The 17,440-nt window shown below is 49.9% G+C and overlaps 1 protein-coding gene across 1 annotated transcript in view; it reads right to left on the bottom strand.

Moving 5' to 3' along the window:
* Nucleotides 1-15,676: 15,676 nt before the first annotated feature.
* The window catches only part of PCDH19 (protocadherin 19), a 55,069-nt gene continuing 53,305 nt past the window's right edge, over nucleotides 15,677-17,440 (bottom strand). The window contains exon 5 of the mRNA XM_086470439.1: nucleotides 15,677-16,266. Within this exon, the coding sequence (XP_086326565.1) occupies nucleotides 15,677-16,266 (590 nt within the window). The remainder of the gene's footprint in view (nucleotides 16,267-17,440) is intronic.

Genomic DNA, 17,440 nt, shown 5'->3' with positions numbered 1-17,440 from the left:
AGCCATGCCAGGATTTTATCCTGCAGGGAAGTGTTTGCTCCTCTCCAGGACAGAGCTCAGCCCAGGAAGCATCTGCAAACTTGCCAGTGCCCCGAATGCTGCCTCAGAAACAGGCCAGAAGCCACCAAAAGAGCTGATGCTTTTCTTCATTTGCCCTTTCTTGCCCTTTCATAACAACTCTGAGCACCAGACTTTTGCTGGTCATTAATTAACCCGTTGTGACGAAGCAGCTTTCCTGTCACGTACCATGGAAGAGGAGATGAGTGCAGCGGGGGGAAGGCACGGGAGACCAGCGGAGCAGCTCCTCTCAGCGGGAGCCAGGGAACGTATGGAGCTTTGGGGATTTCACGGGAAACATTAGCACTGCCAAAGGTCATCCATTTCTGTGAGAGCTCCACAATTCAAACAAGCAGCCCTTGCAAGCCAATTAGCAGCAAATGTGACAGAACTGGATTTTATTTATGTAGCATCGAGCAAACAAAACCAGATTTCAGCCCCATCTAACAGGGACGCAGAGGCTGGCAGGGCCACATGCTGGGTCACCTCAGCCTGCTTGGTGCATTCAGCATGTCCCAGAGGGCATCGGGTCTTTTACAGCACCTCAGGCTGTGGCTAAAAGAACACACTGCAGATTACCACCAGTGCCACAATGACATTCCCAACCCATCCTTGGGCATATGAAATTATTACATAGTAAATTTAAGTTGAAAAAATTAGGAAACGCTTTTCCACACAGAATGCAATTACATGGTACAGTTTATTACCACCAGATGTTGCGGTAGCCAAGAGCACAAGCTGCTTCAAAAGAGACTAGACATACAAAACGGGGGAGAAGATCAGCTGGCTACCAAGCCCAGTGGCCTGGCTGCCAGCCCTGGCTCGGAGCATCCCTGTGCCCTTCACTGCTGGGAGCTGGCAGGCTCTGCCATGGGAAAGCTCAGCCCTTGCTTCTGAGACCTTCTCCCCAGTGTCTGCTGCTGGCCGGTGTTGGAGCTGAGCCCTGATCTGAGCTGGCACAGCCACCCTTGTGCTTTGCTTGCAGGTGGCAAGGTGCTAAAGAGCAAACCCGGAGTCAACCGGCACCCTGGCAGGAGCCTGCAAGTGATCCAGCTGTGCACTGCAAGGCAGGGTTTTGAGTGATGGTTTAGATCCAGGCTTCAACCAAGCACTCCTGGTTGGAGGTAGCTACTTGCAGAGGATGTGGAGTGCTTTTTTTTTTGAATCAGTGTATTGTACAACAAGTCAGCCTATCCTCATAGGCTCATCTGGGGTGCTGCAGCAGACCCCTGGGGATGAATTTCACATGCCTTGGCTCAACTGGCCCAACTGGGCACTGAGGGCTGAAAGCTAGAAGCCCTCCTGCAAAAGGGAGCAGGAGCCCATCCTCAACAGCCCAGGCAAGGCACCCTTCCTCGCGCTGCAGGCAGGAAAGCCTGGCGTTTGTGGGGCTCACACCAGCACTCCCCACAAACTCCTCCACACCTAAGGGCAAGAAAAGCTACTCCATCCCCTTTGCCACCAATTGAATCCAATGAGCTGCTGCTTTGTCCACACTGTGAGCCGTTCAGCAGCAAAAGCACATGGTGCCGTTGGATTAATCACTGCCACTCACTGGTGCGGTTCACACATACATCAGCCCAGCAGGAGTAGTACTGAGCTTTGTCATCGCAGAAGTACTTTTCAAATATACATATAACAAACCTAACATCAAAGATCCTGAAAGAGAAACTTCTTTCGGATGATATCCCAGGTTCAGCCTCTGCAGAGCACCAACAGAAGGGATGAATGATGCTGGAAACAACAAAGGGAAGTAAATTGTCTCCTCTGGATGAACTCAAGCTTAAAATCTAAAAAAGGAACTTGTCTTGCTTTTGTCTCTGCTGAAAATCCACCTCCTGCCTGGACAATACACGGCTGTTTGGGAGGCAAGATGCAGCCGGAGAGCTGGGCTGGAGCCTGGTCAAGCTCTATTTACAATCCCCCCCCCCCCAGCTCACCAGGGGAACAATGGAACCTGAGCATTTGCCTTGACCGGCCTATTCAGATCTCCATCATATTAATGTAATATGTTAATTAATAGCAATAGGTCATGCTTCTGAGGTGCCTTTTATTCAGCGATCAAGACAACTCTACCACTGCTCATCCGCAGCCCCCAGCACAGAGGTACCCAAGGGTCTTGCCTCTCCCTTTGAGTCAATTAAACAGCAGAAGAGGGAAGCTAGGCTGCCAATGCACCTGGGATGCTGAGTGGAAACGAGTTTTGCAGGGAGTCCTTCAGATGGTTCATATAGAGAAACACCCAGCACGCCTGGCATCCAGAATAGCTCAGGCTTCAAACCCTTGCTGCAAACCTCTTGTGCTGCAGTCCTTAGGGTGGCAAATGTGGCATGGCATCATCAGGGACCATGTCCCCAGGGCAGCAGGAGAACAGGCAACACCCCTCTCCAAAAGGCAGAAGAGAGCCGAGGCTGAGAAACGCAGAGCAACACCCAACCACCATGTGTCACTGAAGGAGAGGCATCCCTAGCCATTATATAAACTGCTGATTCGCCATTTAACAAGTTAGCATTAATATTTATTGCAGCATGTTCACAATTGTAAAGATCTTCATTTAAAATGTTTTGTGCCTCACACCCTGTCAGCAGGGAAAGCACTATAAGGCAGAAAGCAGGCTTGCAAGCTCTAATGCAAAGTGATGGCTCCAACTTCAGAAGGGAAGCCTATTTCCAGCAGGAACATCTGCTCTCGGTGTGGAAAGCGGATACCTAGTTGAGAAGGCTGGGAGCAGATGGAACGGGAAAGTTTCTTCTCCTCTTGTTGCAGAGCCACGCCAAGCGAGGTTCACCACCTCGCCAGATTGCCTGCTGGGTGGTGCCGCCGTCCTGGGCTGCATCCCCACGCTTTCTTCTCTTCTTCATCCAAAGTAGGCAGGGAAACAGGGGGGGAAAAAAAACACTTTAATTGTTCAGTGCAACAAGAGCAAACCTGATTTAGATCTGGTGCCAGAAGCCACGCCACTGGTGGTGACGCAGTTCTCCATCCCTGTCGTGCCTGCGGAGTTGCAGTCAGTCTGGTGAGGAGAGGTTTGCATGGTTGGCATCACCGACATCGGGGAAGGTGAGAACTGTTTGCATGTCAGGAGGAGGAAAGAGGAGAGGTTGAGCTGAACCAGGCAAGAGGAAGGTGAGAGAACTGTGAAGCAAAATAAAGATTAAGCTGGAAAAGTGAGAAGAACTTAATGCTAAGATCTGTTAAACCTCCCTCTTGCAAAGCCTTATGCAGGTGCTTAACTTTGCAGGCTGTGAGTAATCCAATTAAAGTTGTTAAATCCCGCAGAGACTTAAATTCAGGGGAATTAATGATAGTGCGCAAAGTTAAGCGCACGCTTACTGGGTGAAATAGTGTGAAAAAGACTCCTTAGGAGAGAAAGCTTCGTGACTTGGGACTTTTAGAAGTGGAAAAAAACACCATCAAATATATCAAGAAATAATCTTGCACTGGGTTGGAAGAAGCGTTTGATGTGACCTAAAAGTCTCTTCCATCTCTGACTTCTATTAGTCTGTGACAAGACTTAAAAGGTCATCTAGTCCACCCCTTGGTTAATGCAGGATTATTCCCCACAGCACAGTGCCTGTTACTTTGTCCAGTCCAGTTTTAAATGAAAAGCCTTGCAAAACTTCCTCTTCCCAAGAACCATTATCCTCCCAATTCTAATGTGTTTCTTTTTGTCAATAGTTCTGTCAGTATAATGAAATCCTCACTGTGCTAAATTGCTAAAAAAGATCTAAAAGTCGAATCTTCTTCTAATATGACATGAAAGTGCTAGTATAAAAATAGGATTGTATTAGCGATTCTCCACTGTATTGTATTAACATCCTATTTCACTTAAGAGAGGCAAGACTGAATTATCTGCAGATTCTTCCAGCCACTACTCTTACAAAGCTGTGTATTTGGGGTTCAGAGCTGCACGACTTCGCATTAAAGCAATACAATAAAATCCTATGCAGCATGCAAAATGCTGAGGCAGGAGTTTAGGGCGTGTGCCAAGCATGGAGCCCGACCCCATTCTTTCTTGCATCCAAGCAAAGTCCACAGGCTCTGCAAAGCTGCCGGGGGTGTGGGAAGAGGTGTGGGAAGGCAGGCAGACAAGACTTGAGGCTCCAGAGGTAGTAAAAAAGACAGGCAAGAATCTAAGATAATGCAAGAGTTAAAATGTCCGTTGTGGAAGTGAGGCATGGAGCTGGGATGGGAGTCCTGTTTCTCCTGTTCACAGGGAAGGGCTGTGGGCCAGTCCAGGTGAGAAGAGGAAAGAGCTGGTGGCCGAGACTGTGCAATCTCAGTACAATCAAAATGGGCATTTGTAGCCAAATTTGAGAGCATGCCAAAAAATTCAGCTGCCAGGAGGAGGACTGATGCTCACAGCATACTTCAAGGAACAAAGCTCCTGGCACCCTTCAGAAGAGATGGGGAGAAGCAGTGGAGGAGTTTGGGACAGGCACCAAGCCAGTGCCTCAGCCGGGAGCTGGGATAGTTAGTGCCCAAGCAAGCAGAAAACAGAGGTGATGCTCTCTCGACCGCTGTCAGCACAGACCCGACCCCAGCTCACGGGCAGTTTGTTCAAAACATTTGCCTGCTGTTTGATGGCAGGTACAGGTGCTTTCCGACTGTACCGTGATTGCAGACAAGCTTTTAAACTAGCAACTTCACACAACCCATCTCTACCAGAATTAATCCAAGTTTAATACATTTTTGCACTAAATTGCAATAAAAGGCAACACTAACATAGCCTCATTTTCTTCCTAAAACACAAGTCTGGATTCTTTTACAGCCCCTGAGCTTCAGCAAAGCTGTTCATAGCATCTCATTTACCAGGAATCTGGAAAAAGCAGTTTCATCTTGTTTGAGTCTGGTTCTAGTCGCTATTCCCAGCATGTTCTGCAGCCGTGCCCTCCCTGGGATTTACAGGGGCTTATTTCCCCAACACATGCTCCACCATTGCTATTCTTTTTCTTCCCTTTTTTTTTTTTTTTTTTTTTTTTTTTTTTACTGCATAGCAGAAAGCTATTGAGTAGAAAGCCAGTGGGAAGCCACAGCTATTGTATCTCTGGTTTAGTTCCTTATCTACTGAGGGGTCCTTTTGTGATTGTGTTGAGGAAGGACATGCAGACAGTGCCTTTTATCACCAGCACGGCATCTCCGGAATGAAAGCAAAGGCAGCAGGGATGCAGATGTGACGTTAAAGTATAAAAATCCACCATATGGTAAAGATTGCTTCAGCTACAGTCTGGTCAAGATGTTGACACTTTGGTTATGAAAAGCAATATGTATCTCTCTCTTGGTGGTTTCTGTTCAAATTAAATGTTTTGTGTCAGGCAGAGAACTAATAATGAGCCAAGTTTTCCCTCGACAGAGGAGTAGTAACAAATATGGAGTAATGTGAAAGCTGACTTGAAAATTACTATTCCCAAAGATGCAATAAATGTAGAGATAAGATTTGCTTAGAGGACTCAAATGAGATAAATGCTGAAGGTGCTGCTGGTGGGAAGAAAGTCCAAGGGGAACAGTCAGAAGCAAAAAAGTAGTATTTAAAAAACACAGTCTGACCTGTCAACATTTCTGTTGACACTGAATACCTCCCGGACACCAAGTACTGCTTCGGCCTTCTGCAAAAGCCCCCTCCTTCCCACAACTAAGCAAAAGCAAAGAATCAGGAGGAAAAAAAAGCAGATAGGGTTGCAAATGGTTGCATGTTCAAGCCAAAACAGCAAGGCGTGCCTTTTTTCAGTGCCTTTGAAAGAGATGAGATGCCCCAACACATACGGGCAGACATGTGTAGGGAGGCAGGGCACACTGCTGGGGAGCAGCTCTGTGGGCAGAAGGCAGAGCTCAGGCATAGCCCCTGCGGCCGGGGATGTGCTGGGGCTGATGTGGAAATGCAACTGCAGCAGCACCAAGAAAAATTGAGGTGCAAAACCAACACAAAGCCAGCCGAGGTAGTTCCTCTGACCAACTGCATTCTGGAGGCACAGTGATTCCGGTATGGCTCAGGCTAAAATAAACTTTGCACATCAAATATTTAATACTCCAAAGTCTCTTCCCAAGGCTACACCCTGCGGCTGTGTACCCCATGCAGACAGGCTCCTGTCCCAGTGTGCTGAGCTGCGCAAGCCTCTCCCCGTGCACCTGGCATCTTCCGGCGCTTAATGCAAGTTAACAGCAGTGGCGATGACTTATTTAACAGCAGATCAAGAAATATCCCAGCTCTCTTTGGAGACTTCAAAAGCAGCTGAATGCTACCGGTATCCTCCGATAAAGACCCAGCTTTGCTGTACCATCTGCCTCAGGGGAACCTCGCACCATCAGCAGCGGGAAGAGGAGACACAGCCGCTGTAGGGACATCTCTACAAAGGGTGGGACTCTGTCACCATCCAGCCCCAGCACTGCAGCTGCCATCCCCACCACAGGTGAAGAGGAGCCAGGATGACTCTTCCCTTGCCAGGTTCTCCATCCTGCCCATGGTGCGAGCGTGTGCTCAGGCTGCCCAGCCAGCCCAGCCAGCCCTCATCGCCCACCAAGGAGGTGGGATGCAGTTGCTATGGCAACAGGAAGCCAAAAAAGATATTTTTTTGCTGGAGCCCCCAGCATGGCTGTGGATGTCAGTGCTGGGCACCTTCCCTGTGCCATGGGCCAGGCAAGGGTCACAGGGGGATGCAGAGCCATGCTGGGGCTTGGAGGCTGTGACAAACGACAGAGGAGGAACAGTGCAGATTGCCAGAGCTCACTCCTCACTGAGCAAATCTCCTGCCTCAGCCAGCCAGGCCAGCCATCACCACGCTACACCTTCATGCCTATGGACACCTTCCCGACAGAGGCGGCAAGCGAGCAAGAGGGCTGTGGAGGTATATTTGGTAGGTGGGTTGGAGGCTTTCCACCAAAATTTAGAGCAGGAGACACCAGCCCTTGTCTCAATCACAAGTACTGGCAGGTGGGGCTGGAGGAGAAGGACAGCAGAAGCAACATGCTTTTATAGAGACCTTGGGAATGCCCTGCTGGCTGAGGACAAAAACATCTTCCATCAACAAATGACATTTCCCACTGGGAACAGGAGTGCCAAAGCCCCATGGCCAAAATCTCCACCCCAGGCTGAGGCTGATAGGAGATTTGATATTGATTCACTGGGACCAGGATTTCATCCTGTGATTTAAACCTAACTCCTCCAAAGAGAATAAGATCAATTTTACAGAGAATCAAATAGATAAAGAACAGCCTTTGAGTGGTGTGCAGCAGAGGCAGAGAGAGGAGTTTAAAAAAAAAAAAAAAATAAGGTTCTTTCCTTATCAGGAAAGTAAAAAAAGAAAGAAAACAAAACAAAAAAAAAAAGATAGAAAGGAACCTGGAGGATGTTATTTGCTCATTTTTCCTTTTCCAGTCAAAACAACCCCGCCTCTGTCTGCTCTCCACATGGGCACTGAGGGAGTGGAGCAGCAGACGGTTTCTTATAGCAGGGCCGGCATGGAGCTGCTGTGGTCCCCATCCCTGGAACCCTCCACCCAGCTCCCCAACCCCATGCCTGGCCCTTCCCAGGTGGTCCCTGCCCCATGAAGCTGCCTCAGCACTGCCGTGGCCAAGCGGGTCCAATGTGCTGGGGTCTCACAAGTGCAAAGCCTACCACAAGTGATAGGAGATGATGAAATGCACTGGTGATACAGCATCCATCTGCATCAGCAGGAGAGCCACCTGCAAATGGGGCTGGGGAGCGATGGCAATGTGGGGAAGGCAAAGATATGGGGCTGAGGAGCAGGGCCATACTGGAGCCCACTGCCCCAGCTACCTCCATGTTTGGGGAATGGGAGCTCCCACCAAGCAACACCCACCCCTCCTGTCCAGGAAGCTGGAAACCCTTGCACTAAGTTTCTCTCTCTTGGAGGTTTTGTTATTGTAATTCCTTTTTATTTTGGCCTTGGAAGACAATTCATCACCCTCAGAGCAGCACTGGTCCCTGCTGCTCTGCTCCTGCGCCATCTCCTCCTAAAGCACCAGGCCAGCTTTGAGTTTCTTCTGTCCTAAAACTTTGCAAGGGCCCAGCCTCATGCTTGTCTTTGACCCTCTGCTGCCATCCCAGCCACCTTCACTCGCCCTGGGCAGGAGCACCTGCAAGCGGCACAGGGACCGGTGGCACAGGCTTCTGCAGGCAGCAATCCCCCTGCCCATAATTTAACTGCAATCCAGAGACAATTTTTCTTGGGAAAAGCTTTTAAGCTTGATCAGTGATGGGGTTAATATTGTTTGCCCTGTGTCTCAATTTTTTATCTGTATTAATGGAAAGTGCCATGGCAGGGTTTCCTACAGCAGTACTACGGCGGCGCCTTGTTGGGGTTGTGGGTTTTTTTAAACGCCAGGTTGCAATGACTGATCACACTGCAGCACAGCAGCTACCAAACACATCCCCACAGAAGCTGCCCAGCCAAAGGCATGATGTCGACCCTAAAGCCCAGTGTTTCCCCCAAAGAGCCATCCTTCCTGCCACAGCCCGTTCCTGTCACCGAGGGCCAGGAACAGAGGAGGGAGCTGTGCAGGGCCACGCACGGCAGCAGAGGTGAGCTCTATAATTGTACACCTGCCTGTGTTTGTTCTCTGATGGCTCTTTGGGGACGCTCGGTTACATCACGTTCAAAAGAAAAGGACAACACAAAACAAAAAGCAGATGCAAGTTAAACAAGTGGAAGGCCCGCTGGGGCTGCCAGTGAAGTTGGACTCTGGTTTCTGCCCAAGGCAAGCGACTGCAGACAGCTACACAGCAGACAGACAGTCCCCCACCTTTCCGCACTGGCACCACAATGTGGGAGCAGAGCTTGGATCTGGGAGCAAAAGAAATGCAGGACAGGGACCCTCACTTTCCACCTTCCCTGGCCTGCCTGCAATATTCTGTGTTTGCAGAGCCCTGCTTCAAACAGAAATATATTATATATATTTTTGCTCTGTGCTTTCAGGCCTTTGATCCCTCCAATTTATTTGTTCTTGTCTTTATGGTCTTAACAGTCAAAGTGTATGATAATTCATTGCTTGTTAATCCAATTTGGCTCTATTTAGATATTCCAGTTTAACATCAAATATAATATAAAATAATGTCCAGAAGAAAGAGAAATGAGATCTGTGCCTATGAACCAGCTCTGAACCTTGCCCAGTGAGGGCTGGCTGCTTTCTTTGCTAATTTAGTCTGTCTCTGGCTCCACTGAGCCAGTCTTTATGGCTGAGCCTCTCACCACAGCTGGGGTCACACCAGGGCAGGGGGCTCTGCACTTTGGGGTGCAGCACAGCATCCCTAGAAGCTCTCTCCCACAGGAGAGCAGGGACAGCCAGCCACTGGCACAGCCCCAAGGAGCCTCTCCTAGGGATGATCGGGAGCTCAGAGGACCGCAGACTGGGTCCCCCCAGGTCTGAAGCAGCAGCTCCCTAGGGAGCCCAGCCCACCCACAGCACCCAGTTCTCTGTACTGACCACTCCTCTTTACCAGCCATGTGTGGCACAGACCAAAGCCTGCAGCCCAGCAGTGCTGGGGAGAGACCTGGCCAAAGCCGGCTCAGCCCCAGGGACGTCTCCAGGGCTTGCTGCAGCTCAGGATCTGGCCCTCAAAGCAAGGAAGCTCGCCGAGCAGTAAGATTTAGCACACCCCTACGGGTCAGCAGTATTTCCAGACAGGCACGCTTGAAAGAAGAATCCCTTTTTTATCTGCAGCAGACTCTCAACCGCGCTCCCTCCCGCCGCCCACCTCAGCCCTTCCTGGCACTGTTATTTATGCAAACTCCAACGCCGCCGTTTCTGCTGCTGTCTCAGCAGAGGAGACGCTGCAGCTCTTTGGGCTGCGCCGGCGGGGACAGAGGATGGCGACAGCTGGCCAGGGAGCACAGCGGGGACATGTCACCAACCTGACATCTCCGAGCCCCCAGCTCACTGCGAGGAGGAGCCCGCAGCCAGCGCAGCAGGCTGACTGGCATTGGAGGGGGATTATTAAATCAGGAGCAAACCCAGCGCCCACGGGGTCCCAGCAGGTTCTGGGTGAGAGCCGGTTTGGGATGCCAAGAGCAGAATCCTCCCTCCAGGGAGGTTTCAGCCCTGTTTCGGCTCTCAGCCTGCAGTCAGCCCATGCCCGGCCCCCAGGCCGGGGCTCTGCATTGCCCCACTGCAGACTGGGCAGCCCACGGCCACTGCCTTCCCTCCTCTGCCTCCCACCAGTGCTGTTCAAGGGCAGCTCACTAGAGCCATTCCCCCCCAAATAGGGTCAGTTCCTACCTGGGAGATGAGCTCATGGTGTTGGCAACGCCTGGTACAGGCAGGGGACACGGCTCGGGGGTGCTGTAACACAGCCCATAGCCTCTTCGGTCGTGGGTCTGCAGCAGCACTGCTACTCCCCAGACAGGCTGTAAACCCCCAAACAACCACCAGCCTGCCCTCCACAGCCTGGCTTTATCTCCTTTTACCCACCTGCCAAACAATTCACTAACGAGGGTGCAACCAGGCCCCGGGTCCTGGCACTGGGCTAGCTGCAAACCATTGCCCAGGGTCCCTGTGCCAACACACACCTGTGCCAGAGCTGATGCCAGACAGTCAGCCACACCTGGTGCATCACTGGAGCCTTTACTGTGGGGTCACAGTGGTGGGGGGGCCAATCCAGGCACAGTTAACCCCAGCTGCCCCCTGCTTCCCAGCCATGCAGTGTGATACTTGCATGAGCAGCTCAAGCATCTTCCTAGAGAAGCCCCAGGTTTTCTGCGTCACTGCTCTTCTTCCAGTTCCACCTTGGTGTCACCCCAGCTGAGCCACTGAATTGGCAGGGGCCATCAGGGGAGAGCATTTACCACTGCTGCCACAAAGCACTCAGATGCTCCACACATAGGAGCAGTCCATGAACAGGCCATTAATTCAGAGGCAGGGGATGCTCCTCACCATCTCCCTACAGCCTCCAAAGGGCCCTCCTAAAAACCTAGTGAAAATAAGTCTTTTCTTCTCTACCGTGCCTCAGTGGAGAAGTGTGTGTTGGAGGTGTTTCCTACCCACACCAGCCCCTCTCAGAGCTGTGTCTTCCCTGAAGGCGACAGGGTGGTGGTGTGAAGGACCGACACCATGCCCAGTTTCACAGGGGGAAGGAGAAAGGCTCTGCCATGGCCAGAGCGACAACAGAGCTCAGAGCCTGCCTGCCCCAGTGGGTCACCTGTGGGAACAGTGATGACCCTCCTTGGGGCCAGGAAAGCTTGGCCTGTTGTTTGCAGCCTCTCAGGTGCCAAAGCGGATCAGCTGTGGGAGAAGCAGATGGGGAAGGGGCTGGGGTGGCACCCAGGGGACCATACCTGGAGCCCATCAAAGCAAACCCTCTTAGGCATATTTAACCAAACACTTACTTTCCATTTTATTCAATAATTGCTTTAATACTAAAATGCATTAGATGCTCAAAGCAGAGAAAAGAAAAAAATCACATTTAGGTGGAAAACAAAGTTCTCATCAGATGGAAAAAACCCAATGTGGCAGGTACACCATTTTGAAACAGAATCGTAATAATTTAATAAAGCTGCTTTATCATCTTCATAAAATAGACAGAATGGTGATTCTTTTTTTTTTCCTTTTTCTGTTTTGTTGTTTACAATGATTCAATCACTGTGAAAATGTACATAACATACATATCAGCATATACAACAATTTATTCTTCATATACTCGGCAACGGAGACACCATGATGAGACGTACCGCGCTCAGTCCCGCGGCAGCCCTGCCTGCTGCTGGCAGGCAAGCAGCAATGGTGCCACCGCCGGCTCTTCCAGCGAAGGGACGGTGCTGGTGTTACAGTGCGAGACCCACGGCTCGTACCTGCCACCCTGCAAGGAGGCGCGTGCTGCTGCAAACCAGTTTGCGTTGTGTTTGAAGATTATATCCCAGCTTAGATCAGCTAAACATCAGCCAACGCCGACAGAGGATCCGTCTCAGCAGCGCTCGCAGCAGGGTCGGCTGGGCTTCTTCCCGACGGGTACCACAGCTCACAGGTTGGATCAGAGATTACCCATAGCTGCAAAAGCAGCTGTAGCAACAAGATCATCCATTTTCCCAAATGACAGACAAATGTGTTTCCATTCATAATTAATTTTTTTTTCCCCCAAGAATAATTTCAACATATTCATCAGACAGCGTGTTCTTTACAAAAGCAACTTGTTTCCTATTTGAAAAAAAAAAAAAAGGAATTCACTTCTGCACAACGTGTGATCCACAGGCCACCTCCAGCTTCACAACAAACAGGGAACAGCAACAACCTCAGCAGGACGGTGCTCGGGGGGTATTTTTCCAGCCATCAGCCATCCCCCACAGCCTTCCATCATCCCTCCCGGTGCAGCCCTGCAGCCTTGAGGGTTGGAAAGGTGAGGGGCAACCCCAGGAGCAAGGAAGGGTCCCTGGGTCAGCACAGGGTGGGTTCATCTCCCCCTCTCTGGTCCCCAGCCCTAGGGCTGCTCCAGATGGGGTCCTCGTCATGCTTGAGGGGAGAATCATAGGTTGCTGCTGCTCTCCTGGATAAATGGGATAAACAGGGGAGCAGAGCAAGTTTGGCTGAAGGAAAGCAACAAATCCCAGCGATTTTTCCTAAACCAAATCTGAGGACAGTTTTAAGTTATTAAAAAGCACAATAATTACGTTCTGGAACCCTCCCCAAACCCTACCCCCCACCTGCCCTGCAGCCTTGAACGTTTTTCCATGGCCAGTTTCAACGCAACTAGGAAAAAAACCAAGAGAGCCTGCGATTTGCCCAGGAGCCCTGAACTCATCTCTCAAGTGACACAGAGGCACAGTGACAGGAGTAGCAAAATATTCAGGAGAGGGACAAGGCAGCAGAGCTGTGGCTGCTCTCTGGCTCTCCCCTCGGCCCCACACAGTGAGGACGTGCCAGGGAAGGGCCCCTTGCTCAGCATCCCTGGCTGCAGCCTGGGTCAGCCCAGAAAACTGGTGTTTAAACGATTTTCTTGGAGGCATAAGGGTTTACTGACCTCTTTAATGCCCCCTTTTAATACAGAATTATTTCACATTCCTTCCCGGCTGCGCTTTTATTCAGAGTGGCAAGGAACGTTTCCTCTGGGTAAATTAGAGAAATGTTTCTACTTTTTTTTTTCTTTCTTCCTTTTCAGTTAGCATCTATTTTTCATCCAAAACGCCGGGCTGGTGGTGGCAGCTCTGCAGACAGAGGGCAACGCTCAGCAGAAATTAACGGCCGGTGCTTTTTGGGCAGCTGGGGATGATGATGGAGCGCCCAGGGACAGAGGGGACCCACATTCCCCACCCCTGCAATGGGCAATGGGGGAAACTGAGTCCCATCCTACTGGAGGTGGGGAGTAGATGACGGGGTGACACAGGGCCGTGGCCCTGCAAAGTCACGAGGATCTGACAGACAGGGCATTGCAGGCTCCGTCACTCAGCAAATGCATACAAGAAACTTCCTCCAAAAAAACCACCCAGAGCTGTCAAAAACAGGTAACATCAGAATAAACCCAGCCTAACAGTTACAGAGAATTCAGTTACTCCAATAGCCCCAAGTCAGGCCTTTTCTTCATTGCTTGTGTTATAATAATACATACATTTTCGAAAAAAAAAAAACAGAAATAAATGACAGCAGTAACAGTACACAGGCAGGAAACACTGCAGGAACAGAAATAACATAATCCCTGAAAAATGGGCTCAAACACGAGAACAGAGGGTAAAATTCCCAGTTCACTTTCCGGAGGGATGCAGGACACCACATTAATGTGTGGGATGGGAGCTGAATGAGGTAGTCGTTAACACCAGCAAGGGATGTGTCACAATTTTCATTAGATGACCTTTTTTTGTTGGTTCTTTCCCAATTCCTGGCCGTAGCAAGTGGCAGGGGGAACAGACTGACTGTGGACCTGTCTTGGACCAGCTATGGCTTCAGGCAGGATCAATTTGCCCTGAAGAAATGAATGGCTGGAGATTAATTCTATTTTGAGGATAACAATGACTGGAGTTTGTTTTCTTGTTGATGTTTTTAATTTAAATAAATCAAAGTAACAAATATTTTATCACGATATGTAGACCTAGAAAGACTATTTCTCTAGAAACCACTAATTTCAACTTGCTGGTACAGCAAACATTGGCAAGAGCTATATTTTTCCCTTCCATAACCAATTTTAAATTCTAGGAAACATTTAGGGTAGGAAAATCTGGCTGGTGAAGGGTTAATAATAATAATAATAATATGCTAACTGAAATCCTCCTACCTTACTCATACCTCACTGAGGAATTATCACTGCAAGAGAGCAGAGAGCTGTGAAACCGCTTCACTCTCTCCCTTCTATAAAATGGCTATTAAAGTAGCTCAATTTTTAAATCAATTTTATATGAGTAAATTTGTACCCACACAAAAAAGTCCTTAATCATGAGAAAAAAATAATGAATTTCTTTAATTTTTTCTCCATTAAGAAGGCACATTAATTGAATTAGTAGCGTTGTTACATATCACCTGTCTGCCCCTAAATTAACATCACTATTGCTCATTCCATACTTACGTATGATGCAGGGATAGAAAGAAATCAGAACAGTCTGAAATCCATGCCATGATGACATACAAACACACATATACTTGGCATAATCACGATTGGGAAATGCTGACTTGGAAGTGTGTGTCTAATTGACAAGGTAATTTAGATCTCTTAAATAATTCCATTTGACTTGGTAATGATTGGAGACAGGGGATATCTAAATCTGGGAACTGGAAAAAAATACAAAACAATGAACTTCTGGAAAAACTTTCCATGCATTGCCTTGAAATTATGCAAAAGGAATGTATCAGGGAAAAAGTTCAGCACAGTGCATCTGACAATTGCAATCCAGGCAGAATTTTCCCCAAAACATCTTCCCATAATGCCTTGTCACTGCCCTGCAAGAGCCAGAGGAGGCTGCAGGCGATGGAGTGGGCTGGAAGAAGCACTTGCTCCACTGGGTCTGAAAACTGCAGGTTGCCCAAAGTTTAAGTAAGAAGATTGTGATTTTTTTTTTTAAGCTTGAAAGCCTTTTGCCATCACTAGACATACAGTAATTTGCAATATCAAATACAATAATAGTACAGATAAGCATGTGACAGCAAAAGGATTCATAAATGCAGGGGTGTCCATAGCAAAACAGCAACATCTTAAAACACAACCTCGTGTTGAGTGAATATTAAAACTCACCTGACTGTCACTTTGAACAGTCACACACAAGAAATGGCTGCTATCTTGTCTAGACTAAAAAACTGCTGGGTGATCACTAAAGATGTCCGAATAAGGAATTTACCACTCAATTCTTTCCAGGAATGGAAATTTATCTTCGTTTTGAGATATAAAAATATATAAACTCCGAGGAGGGGATACCGAGCACTCCTGAGGACCAGGGGGGTCTCGCCTCTGCCCCCTGCCACCCACCACCTCCTGGCAAAAGCAAAACACCAGCTACTTCGCTCCGGCTGCACACCCCTGCTGCCTGTTGAGACAAGTGGGATTGTCACATTAACGATAGCTTCATTTATAAACAATACATTTAGGGAAAGCTTTTAAATACAGCAATCTGTGAACCATTGGTAAGCGATAAAAACAATCTGCGCTGGGAGTCGTGCGGTCCCTCATCCTTCTCCTCCTGCCGCCGGGTGCCGCTCAGAGGACGATGTCTTTTAGTCTCCGGGCGCTGGGCGAGTCCTTTTCCCGGCGTTCCTGCAGAAGCGGGTTGCCCTCCTGCCCACTGCTCTCACTGTCCGCCCCCCGGGGCTCTGCCTCCGTTGGCCGGGAAGGGCCACTGTTCCCAAAGGGCTCCCGTTCCCGGTTGCCAGCGCAGTGCCCAGCGCTGTACGGTGCCGCCGGCTTGCCGGACAAAGGGCTCTTCAGGTGGAGGGGCGAGGTGACGGGGCTGACGGCCTCGCAACCGTTGCCCGCCTCGCGGACGGCACCGCTCACCTTGGGGCTGCAGGCGGCCGGGTCCACCGTTCTTTTGCCTTTGGGGTTGGCGAGCCGCTCGTCGGCGAGGGGCTCGCCGCCCTCTTTGCCGAAGGTGGCGAAGGTCCTTTTTGTGCTGCAGTCTGCATAAGGCTCCGCGTCCACCGCCGTCGCCTCGATGGAGAGGGCGATGACGTTTCTCCCGTGCTCGGGGGACTTGGCGCGGCTGGGGACAGCGCCGCGGGGCATCCAGCACCTGTCCGAGTGGCCCAGGATGCGGCACTCCTCCCTGCAATGAAATCCTTCGCTCTGATCTGCGTGGAGAAAACACAAGGGCTGCTAAAGAGTGGAGCCCCACCAGGGGTGCCCACTGCCCCCCAGCCTTCCTGGGGTGGAGGACCACCCGCTGAGCCAGGTGCTGCCCATCACTCCCACCCAAGCAGCAGTTATCCTACCCCAAAGAGCAAGCATTTTTAAGGCAAGGCTGGGAAGAGGGATTTTTACTGCCATTTCTCTGCTGCTGTAAAGACCGGAGTTCTATTTCCAACAGGTTGTGTGTCACCTGCCGCCGTCAGACCTGCAACCTGGGGAAACGACTTATGGCTGCGAATGCATCTCAGTGTGGCTGTCCCACGTGTCGAGATGCTTGGAGTCAGCAGTTTCTGGGTTTAGTAACCAGTGCGAAAAGCCACCATGTTTTAAGTTCAGTTTGACGTGACATTTAAGCGTGACTTTTTGAAGAGGGGGAAAGGAACTGAGAGAGAAGAGGGTTTTCTTTTTTTTTTTTTTTTTTGGTGCATATGTGTATTTTAACTTTCCACTTAATCCCCACTGACCTCCAACGCAACAAAGGCTTTATAAATCTCCAAGACTGCCCACTCTACTGAAGATTAAATGTGTCATTCACAGTGTTGGGGCTTTATTCATATGAGAGCAACAAAGATCCCTTCTCTCAGCCTGGGGCTGTCCCAACACCACTTTACAGGGCTGAAACACAGAGTCAGGTTTAATCCTTTCCAAGGACCTTCCATGGCCAGGTCTGAGGGCTCCCAGGCAGGTGCAAACCCTCGTACCCGGTGCTCGCATGCATGCCTGCGCTGCTGGCCCATCCCAAGGGACTGCACGGCCTCACCCCCCAGCATCGCGGATGGACAGACTGGGGCCCAGGCAAGCAGCTGGGCTCAGCCAAGTGCAAAGCTGGAAATAAAATCCAGCAGCCTCGACATCCCCAGCCTTTACTGAGCGTCCGACCGTGGCTCCCCCTGAACACTGCAGGCTCCCGGCTGCTTTTCAGTTTCAGCTTACAACTTTTCTGTCATTTGATAAGAATGTGTAATTGCAGCTAGCCCTCATAAAGCCCAGCCTTTCCCTACACAAAGACACAGCTCCTTCCTATCGTAACCTACATACACACAAAGCAGCATTAAAGCACTAATGCCATTACCCATACAAGACCGTGCTCAGTCGGTGCCGGTTTGATGGATCGAA

Source organism: Leptosomus discolor, chromosome 9, assembly GCF_034619465.1.
Source record: "Leptosomus discolor isolate bLepDis1 chromosome 9, bLepDis1.hap2, whole genome shotgun sequence".
Taxonomy (NCBI): domain Eukaryota; kingdom Metazoa; phylum Chordata; class Aves; order Leptosomiformes; family Leptosomidae; genus Leptosomus; species Leptosomus discolor.
Note: the sequence above shows the minus strand (reverse complement) of the source record. Positions and strands in the feature narration are given on the sequence as shown.